This window comes from Solanum tuberosum, unplaced genomic scaffold, assembly GCF_000226075.1.
Source record: "Solanum tuberosum cultivar DM 1-3 516 R44 unplaced genomic scaffold, SolTub_3.0 scf00008, whole genome shotgun sequence".
NCBI lineage: Eukaryota > Viridiplantae > Streptophyta > Magnoliopsida > Solanales > Solanaceae > Solanum > Solanum tuberosum.
In genome coordinates this window covers 3,352,900-3,363,037 of record NW_006238934.1, presented here as the reverse complement: position 1 = coordinate 3,363,037, position 10,138 = coordinate 3,352,900, and the positions used below count along the sequence as shown (strand labels likewise).

General features: G+C 34.3%; 1 protein-coding gene across 1 annotated transcript; it reads left to right on the top strand.

Moving 5' to 3' along the window:
- The first annotated feature begins 837 nt into the window (after positions 1–837).
- LOC102593522 (rhomboid-like protein 15) lies at positions 838–8,732 on the top strand. The gene is made up of 13 exons (XM_006339129.2): positions 838–912; positions 2,869–3,034; positions 4,687–4,990; positions 5,257–5,289; positions 5,383–5,474; positions 5,628–5,701; positions 6,701–6,795; positions 6,878–6,956; positions 7,330–7,499; positions 7,974–8,025; positions 8,103–8,159; positions 8,266–8,340; positions 8,452–8,732. The coding sequence occupies exons 1-13, from the start codon at positions 889–891 to the stop codon at positions 8,455–8,457; spliced, it is 1,227 nt and encodes a 408-aa protein (XP_006339191.1). The 5' UTR covers positions 838–888; the 3' UTR covers positions 8,458–8,732.
- Positions 8,733–10,138: the final 1,406 nt, after the last annotated feature.

The window sequence follows — 10,138 nt, the reverse complement described above, 5'->3', positions numbered from 1 at the left end:
ACTTCGAATCTCATTGTTAACGCCTCCGCCACTTTCAAAGCACCCACAACCTCTGGTAATGACTTTTCCATGTTGGGCAAACTTTACAAAATTTTGGAGATATGATTAATACAACAATATTTCAACTTCCAATAAAATATATTAATAGTACAAGTACCTTATCAAGCTATTCTCTCTTTTCTTCTCTTCCTCAATTTTGATTCCATCAAGAATGCTTAAAAAGTTTTCCTAACCAAAAACAAAAAAGTAATTTGTATAAAGATAAAATTTTACTATTCATTGAATAAAACACTAACGTAAGTTGTTGGACAAATGTGATTACATAAGGAAAAAGCCCAAAAAAGAAGTAGATACGAACCAAAAAAAATGTCATGATTGTGATCGGTTCTTTTAACTTGTTGAATGGAGGAAAAAAATAGCAAGGAGATTATAGTTTTGTTTCATTTTTTTTTGTGAAGATCCAAAGTAGACTTCCAAGGAATTATGGGTGAAATATAGAGTCGGTGGTTACATATCAAGGAAGAATTGTCGCTCAACCTAAAAAAAATTATTCATTTTTTGTCATTTTATTTTCAACTGTAATTTTATTGTTTATGTGGTATATTACACCAACATATTGATATTTGAATAAGTAAATCACTAATATACTAGCGTCCTCAAAAAATCTAGTAATGAAAAATGTCACAATATAAAAAACATGATTTAAAAATAACAATTATGTCTATGACATTTTTAAGTAACGGGTTGCTATAAATGGATTCGGGTCGGTCATTTTATCAAAGACCCGACCCGGAAAACATGAGTATATATAAAAGGTACTCTTGAGTTCTACACTCTACCTGAAGAAAAATTGGAAATCTCTAAAGAAGAAGAAAAAACTCAGCGAAAATGAGACCAAATATTGTTTCTGAGGTATTGTTTTTCTCATAATTACCATACTTAGATCTATAAATTGTTCATATTGTATGTATTGAAATGTCAATGTAGATGCTAGGGTTCTGATTGAAGTTAGGAATTTGGTGAGGTTTTAAATATGTAGTGAAAATGCTTGATTTTTGAGTTTTGAAGCTCTGATCATGTTATTTTTGGAGAAATAGAGTAAATTGAGGTTAATTTTTAGCTTCATTTGGAAATTATAGTGATTTTCATGATGGGGAAGTTAGAAAAGTGGTGTGGTTTTAAAGGTGTTGAGAAAATGCTTGATTTTTGAATTCTGAAGCTCTGATCATGTTATTTTTGGAGAATAGAGTAAATTGAGGTTAATTTTTAGCTTCATTTGGAAATTATAGTGATTTTCATGATGGGGAAGTTAGAAAAGTGGTGTGGTTTTAAAGGTGTTGAGAAAATGCTTGATTTTTGAATTCTGAAGCTCTGATCATGTTATTTTTGGAGAATAGAGTAAATTGAGGTTAATTTTTAGCTTCATTTGGAAATTATAGTGATTTTCATGATGGGGAAGTTAGAAAAGTAGTGGGTGTAGTGGAAACGCTTGATTTTTTATTCTGAATCTCTGATCATGTTATTTATGGAGAAATAGAGTAAATTGAGGTTGTTATTTTAGCTTCATATGGAAATTATAGTGATTTTCATGATGGGAAGTTAGAAAAGTAGTGGCTTGATTTTTTATTTTGAATCTCTGATCATGCATTTATGGAGAAATAGAGTCAATAGAGGTTATGTTTTAGCTTCATTTGGAAATTATATGGGATTTTTCATGATGGGTAAGTTAGAAAAAGTACTGGGGTTTTAAAGATGTAGTGGAAATGCTTGATTTCTGAATTCTGAATTCTGAATCTCGGATCATTTTTATGGAGAAATGGAGTAAATTGAGGTTATTTTTTTAGCTTCATATGAAAGATTTTCTTGACAAGGAAGTTAGTTTTCATTTTTGGTCATTTATTAAGGGACTACTTTTGGGAAATGGGGGTACTCTGTGGACTTTATGTAACTGCAACGCATGCCACTTAATATGATGATACAATTGCAAATTAATGTGATTTATGAATGAATATGTATTGATGATTTCCAGTAGAGAAAATCTGTAATGATGGGGGAAAGGCCGCAAAGCTCCTCCCCTTATTGCATAAAGCTTTTAAACTTGTGCCTCAGCTAGTACGATCAATTTCAGATGTTGTTACAAAAATGTTTTGATTTCCCAGTAGGGAAGATCTATAATGGTGGAAAAGCTGCAAAGTTCCTCTCGTTTCATTGCATAAAGTTTTTAGGCTTATGCCTCATCTAGTATGATCGATTTCATATGTTGTTGCAAAGTTCCCGAAAATTTTATTCAATAACTGTGTTTACTTCTTTATATTCTAGTAGTGATATAAGTGCTTATGTCACTGCAGGGCTGTCACAACAATGATCTTTATATCTCTTTTGGAGAATGGTTATTCCTCTTGTATTTGTTAACATTTATTCCTTTAAGTGATTCATTATATAGTAATAGATTAGCCAGTGATTTCTTTTTTCGTTCAGTCCGTTCTTTTTATTACGAATCATCTATCTTTTCCTTGGTTCAAACTGTCTATTAGTTCTCTGTTTTAAAGTTTCTGAACCAAAGGGTGATATTAAGATCTAGGACTACTCGAGTTATCAGAGCCACCGTTTTACTTTTATATTCTTCTGATAAGAAGGAAATAGAGAGATTGTCTTCTTAGTTTAGCCATTTGAAGGGTCTTTCTATTGATGAAGGGAGAAAAAAAGAAGAAGAGAACTTGTACTCTACAAATTCCTACATCAAACAATTAAAATGTCACATATTTCTTAATACTTCATAATGTCTAACTTGGACATTGAAAGCAAGACAAGAATCTGTGGGAAAAGTAGCTTTTATGTTGACTCTCACTTGTTCCAATTTGTTTGTAGGCGGGATTACAGACAAGGATGGGACAGTGGTGGGAAGGAATTCCTATCCTTACATCTGCAGTAGTGGTTGTTTGTGGGATAATATACTTGGTTTGCCTTCTGGTTGGGTATGACTCATTTGCTGAAGTATGCTTCTGGCCATCTGCTGTAATTTCTCGATTTCAAGGTAGGTTCACTTATAGTTCTGTTTTTCCTTCCTAAAAAAACAAGGTGTACATATATAGTGCTTCTGATACATCAAAATGTGCCTGTTAAAAAGAAATCCTGCCTGCACTCAAATTACTCTATTCTTAGTGGAAAGATTAATTTGATGGAATCTTGTCAACTATTTGAGGATAATTATACATTGCTATTGCTTAGTGATCATTGATGAGTTGTTTGGGGGGTGGGTTCACTTATAGTGCTGTTTTCCCTTCCTAAAAAAACAAGGTGTACTGATAGCATCCATGTCAGCCTACTTGTACTAAAGTTGACGGGCTTCAATACAAAATCAAGAATATGTTTATCACGAAAGAGGTGTCCAAATTCAAGCCCAAAAGAAAGAAGATTGGGCCACACGAAGCCCAATAAAAGAGTCCAAAAAGTTGAACGCTTAAAGTCAAAAGTTCCTATTTTAAAAGTTTCCTAGTTTAAAGTTTTCCTAGTTTAAAAAGTTTCCTAGTTTAAAGTTTTCCTGTTTTCCTAGTTTAAAGTTTCCTAGTTTAAAGTTTCCATAAAAGTAGGATTTAAATCCTATTCTATTTGGGATAGGTTTTCCCTATATATAGGGGTTGATTTTATTATTTTGAAAGAGACATGATTAATATTATTTGAGAGGTTTCTCTTCTTTACACCTTTGTTGTGTGGTGACTATGGATTTATCTTACAACCTTATAAGAACGATTCTTTAAGAGGTAAGATTAATTATTAATTTGATATCTTTGGTTTTTATTCGTAAATTAAAGAAGGTGATTAGTCTTATACTAATTGTTGTCTCTAATTTCTTCGTAATAGGGGTCTAGATCACTTTTGATCTAAGTTCTTGAGTTGACTGTATTAGTATCATAATTAGTCTTAATTCGCTAATTTTGAATACTAATATTAATTAGGGTTCTTAGCACTTTATCTTGAAATTGGGGATTTTATTCTTGAATTTCACATATCTTTCAATTTCTGTCTTTAATCTTTATAATTTCGCTTCCACATTATTTTCTTGTTTATTCTGGTAACCCGATTCTTATCATGTACATATATAGTGCTGCTCATACATCAAAATGTGCCTGCACTCAAATTACTCTATTCTTAGCTGAAAGATAAATTTGATGAATCTTGTCAACTATTAGGATAATTATACATTGCTATTGCTTAGTAATCATTGATGAGTTGTTTGGGGGGTGGGGGTGGGGTGGGGGGAGCAATGTAGCTTGGGTGGTTTTTTGAGTAGGAACTACTTTCTGCCTATCAATTGATCAATTTCTTTAGTTGTTCACTTTCATTTGAAGACTTTGGAACCTTACTCTTTCATGTAATTTTACTCATCTATTCTCATGCATTTGCCATGCGTGGCTATGAATTGATCAATTTCTTTAGTGGCCTTTGAATGAGCTATCTTTCTTGCTCAGTTTCCAACTCATGATACATAGCCATTGTAATAATTTTCATATTCCTCATACATTATTGATGAATCACATAATTCAACTTTGATTTGCTGGCTCTGTAGTGCATGAAAATCTTTTGTGGAGCTATAATTTTGATATCATTTCTTTCCTTTGTCATATTTAGCATAACTTTGCACTCCTATTTTTTTACACTGATTTTAATTTTGTGTTTCTGTTGCAGTTTACAGGATTTTTACCTCAATTCTGTTTCATGGTTCTCTACTGCATGTTCTGTTTAATATGTTAGCTTTGGTCCCTTTGGGTTCAGAGCTGGAGAGGATTATGGGATCAGTGCGCCTGTTATATATAATTGTTCTGTTGGCCGTTAGCAATGCCTTACTCCATCTTCTTATAGCATTGTTGGTTGCCCATATTCCCCTTCATCCTTATCCATACTTTATGGACGAGTGTGCTATAGGTTTCTCAGGGATCTTATTTTCAATGATTGTGATGGAGACAAGTCTAAGTGGGGCCCAAACTAGAAGGTTTATTGCTTTCCTGTTTTTGGATCGGATTTCCTCTTCTTAAATCATTAAATTATTATTTTTCCTTGTTCCCTTCCCTTTGTACAAGTTTGAAATTCCTTTTATAAATCAGTGATCTTGTATATGCATGTTATATATGAGCATAGACAGATACACAAAAAAATGTTCGACATTAGATGTGAATGGTTACATTAGAATTTAGATCAATTATTAGTTGTTGGAATCATGTGTTTGCTAATGTGAGTCTGCCTTTTTTCTTTTTGCAGTGTGTTTGGGCTTTTTAATGTGCCTGCTAAATGGTAACTAGTTTACTTTCCGATAATTGTAAGTTTGTTTTATTTTTTGTATTGTGTGCATCTTATGCTATAATGTTTTGATTATTTTTTCACTAGGTATGCATTGATCTTACTGGTGGTATTTCAGCTTGTTATGACTAATGTCTCCTTACTTGGACATCTTTGTGGTATTTTGTCTGGATTTGCATGTAAGTTACTTCCATTATGCTGGACAAGTTTTCCAAATTCTATTCTATGTCATTTGTGGTATCATGATAATTATGTGAACAATCTTTATATATTTGTGATCACTTATCTTATAATTTTTTTTCTTTTTTCCTTCTCTTTCTTGATGGTACCAGATACATATGGATTGTTCAATGTCTTAATACCTGGGACTTCTTTCTTCTCGGCTATTGAATCTTCCACTTGGCTAGTAAGTTCCTAAGAAACGATATCAAGATATTCCGATATTTCTTATTGGACCACTTGCGTGTTCAACTTGGAGGTATAAAGTGATGTGAGCATCACCCTTCTGATTGACCTTGCTTGCTTGTTTGCTTCTTTACGTTGATGTTAACTTCCCACTTTGGCTTGTTGGCATCTTGCAGACAATTAATTCTTAAAGAGGACAAAGAATAAGTTAAGCCTATGGTCAATGTATGGTCAAGGCATTTGCATCATAAATGTTCACAAACACAGACACCACTAACAGCATCACAGGGAGGGGATGAATATTTTAATCCAAACTGGTCTGTAGTGTTAACCAAGAGAAAGGATAAAGTGGTTGCATTTTAGTCAATACAAGAAAGCATCGCCCCTCTTTTCCTGCTGCCCTGGGTTGCTTGTCCTAGGAGATGACTAAGTCATTAAGTAGATTCTGCTTCTTTTAAGTCCTTATGCTGATGGCTGATGCTATATGTTCTCTACTCTAAAATTCCAAAAACAAGTTTCTAAGTAGGCCATATTATTTCTCTTGTTCATTCTTTTCTCAATTGTTAAATGTAAAATCTGACTAGAATAACACTCAAAAGAGTGTACTAGAGCCCAATAAGTTGATTAGCGAAGACCAGAAAATAATGAACTCCCCGAGACTTACATTTTATAGCTGTAAAAAAGAATTAAAAATATAAGGCATTCGCATGTGCCCATTTCACAAAAAAAGTGAATGGGGTATCTTTGCTCCCTTTTGATTGTGAAACCAGTTAAAGTTCCATTGGGTTATGTACATTTAACTTGAACAAAAGAAAAATTGTTTTGCTCATTGTATTGTTATATTGAAAATTTGGATCATCATATAATACATTTTTAGTGGTTGAGCCATGCTTTCTCCAAGGCACATCAAAACCCTTGCCCACCTTAAAATTTCATTTGTTTGGTTTCAATAACATAGTGAAATTTGCAAAATACTTATATATTTCTATCTTCTGGGCAGTCAACTTGTGTGAGGAGACCAAAGTTTATTATGTGTACTGGTGGTAATGGTGCAGGATACCTACCCACACATTCAAATCAAACAGTGACCTCCAGGTGGATCTTGTTCTTTACTTTAGTCGAATCTTACTGATTTAATCTGAGCATGTGCAAAAGTAGTGACGGTTCTTCCTTTCAGAAGTGGAGTGCTTTCTGGAAATATTTGGGAGAACCTTTCTTCGTGGATGCCACAGAGAGAGAGCTCTCTCTCTGCTCAGGTATGACAGATTATTGAGACTTACTTGGACTGGTCTAAATTAGAAAGAGTTGAGAGGCTATCATGTCTTCCTTTTCTTGTCAGCAGAAATTTCTTTTCTTCTTAAGTAGAGTAGATAAAGCTGCAATGTCGCATGATCTATAATGGGTTGTGAACAAGGGGGAATTGATGCCATTTTATATCTGTGTATTGATAAGTCTCGCATATGTATTAATCAACCCTTTTCTTGAAGAATTCCCAACTACACAACTGCTTAATAGTCGCTACTTACCTAGTTCTCTTGTCTGTGTGCCCTAATGTATAAATAAGAACAAAAATCATGGATTATAATGCAGTTAAAAGTCTCCTAAGTTATTAATTTGTTCAAATTGCAGCCGGTGACAGATGATAGCAGGTTTCCTGGGAGAGGAAGAACTCTGAGTTCCCAGACCACCACCGGAAATCATGATTCAACATTACAGGCTAGGCTCCTGGATGGTAGCAGCATCCCTGAGCGTAGTTCACCTACAGCTACAATAGGTGGAGAGCGGAACTTAGCTGGAAGGTGCTAGAAACAGACTGTTGTTACATGCTAAATTGTTAATAATCATATCGATTTAGTATTTGACTAAATCATTGGTCGGTGCACTAAGATAGATTTGTTTTAGTTACATTTTCACGTGCTGCTGAGACTGCTCTTTGATTGAATGATTAGCTGGAAAACAAGGTGTTTAAATTGGTTGATCCAGTAACCAAGTTTAAGTTATATCGCTACAGATAGGAAAAGCTGGATTTTCTTCCATGCGTTCACAAAACTACAATTCCTATGATTCGTTTTTTTCACTGTATAGTTTCTTCCGAATTTTCTGATTTCTATCTTGATCAAAGTAAAGCCTCCAATTCCCATAATTAGCTGACGTTCTTATTGTGGGTCAAGCTTGAATGCTTGATAGCTCAACTTTATTGTTAAAATCTAAGAGCTTGGTGTCTGTGATTTGCTCTAAACACCATTATATTTTGATTCTGTGTGACATCTCAGGCTATCAGCAGTAGATACTACCGCTACAGCTACCAGACCGCTAGGACAGCAGGTATATGATTTGAACTTGGACACTTGCTGAGGGTTTATGTTTACCATCATTCATGCTAAAATTATATTTGAATATAGGCTTCCATTCCCTCAGATGAAGAAGTTCAGAAACTTGTTGCAATGGGCTTTGAGAAGGTACAGTTGTTTGAATGCATCATTTCCTTATAATTCGAGGAACACAATTCTTATCAGTTATCACAGCTTTCTGAGATTTACCTTGCAAATTAACTTGGAATCTCAGACACAAGTAGAAGTTGCATTGTCAGCAGCTGAAGGGGACTTGAATGTTGCTGTGGAAATTTTAATGAGCCAACAGGTACTTCTTTTCGGGTGTTGTATTTTTCTTCCTCTCCTTTCAGTCAAGTGACTTCCCAGTCATAAAGGGGCTTATTATTCTTATCGGATCTTTCAAATGCCTCATATGCAGGGTTAATATGAAATGCTATCATCAGATATACATCAACATTTGACTCAAAAAGCCGAGGCTCTGCAAAACTAGTAATCTAATTCCTCGAGCCCTGGTTGTTTTCCTCCTCTTCTTTTTGTTGTATATATTCTTACAGCAGATTTACACAATTCTTAGAGAGAAGGAAGACCTTAGTGTGTGATTTACGCCTAATCCACATAAAACAGAGATGAATTGTATATCTACCTTCATGATTTTAGATGCTGCAATATCAATGAATCATTTTATATTTTCTTATCCTATATCCAATGTGAGAATTGAGTCTTTTTTCTCTTCTTTAATTACAATCCTGTGCAAGTATCTTTCTTTCCTCCTTGACTTGTAGGTATTCTCTTTTCCTCAAGATTTTGGTCTAAACAGGAATTTCGACTCTGCTAGTTGTACATTACAAGAGCAATTTTATCTTGTCATGTAGAATTAGGTACTTTAATGTTGTGACTGACTGAGTTATACTATTAGACTAAGATCACTGCTAAATGAGCCCTCAGGGTTTTGGTTCCACGCGGCAAAAGATAGAACAACGCCCGTGGTGTATGATTGATCCAATACGAGTGTGAATCTTGATAGTGAACCAAGTTTGCTATTTAATTGAAGATGATTAGATACCCGTGTATCTCGTAAGTGGTGTCTAGAGAGAATGGTGTTTATTTTGAAAGGTATCTCGCAACTCGCAAGTGGAGTATGGAGAAGGTGGTGTTTATCCGGTCTTTCCCTTACTATAGGAAGATAAAGAAGCCGTTTCCGATAGATTCCGAGCTTAATTAAGTCAAATTAAACGTCCCTTCCCACATCGGTTTGGTGAACTATTTTACTGCTCTTAATATGTAACTCTCAGGCATAAACAAAGCAATCAGATCACATGTTGACGTGAATGGGCTATAACCTATCCTTTGGATGGCTAAGGCCCAGGAAAGTCCCCGGGCCCATAACCGCAGAGATGCGGGCTCAGAAATGAGTTATGCTTCATGGGCTGGAGTCCAAATCTCATAAATGGGATTGGGCTGAGACGAGGTGGAGCTATGATTCCAGCCCAGAAGCCCAATTGGCCAATAAAACAGTTATTCACGTGGTCTAGTTAACCTAGACTAACTGAACGGGGCTTACAATCATGTGGTCATTCTTTTTATTTTTTTAGCATTTCAATTTTGTTCAATTATTGATAACTAGTAAAAATTACCCGCGTTTCGCACGAGAATTTAATATTACAGAATTTTAAAATAATACTTAAAATCTATCGGTCAGTAAAACTAAAACACTATATTATCTCACATACAAGATTATGTAGTAACAAACATTAATAATGTAAAGAAAAATGAAAATTATTACATCTTATCATTTATCTTTAATAACATAAACATAAATTAACGATTGTAAAAATACATATATACCAGGATCTGTAACATAAGCAATGGTGTTAGTGAGCCACTCAACAGGAGCAAAGTACACAAATATTTAATTGTGAAGAAGAAGAGATTCAAAAAATTTGTTGTTCTAAAATGAGAGGAAATCTCTCTATTTATAGAAAACAAAGGGTTGTGTGAACAAATATTTATTGTGCCCTATTGAAAATGTTACAACTATTTGGAAAAGTTGCAACCCTTCGGAAAGAGCACAACCTTTCATAAAAGTCGCAACTCTTCATTAAAGT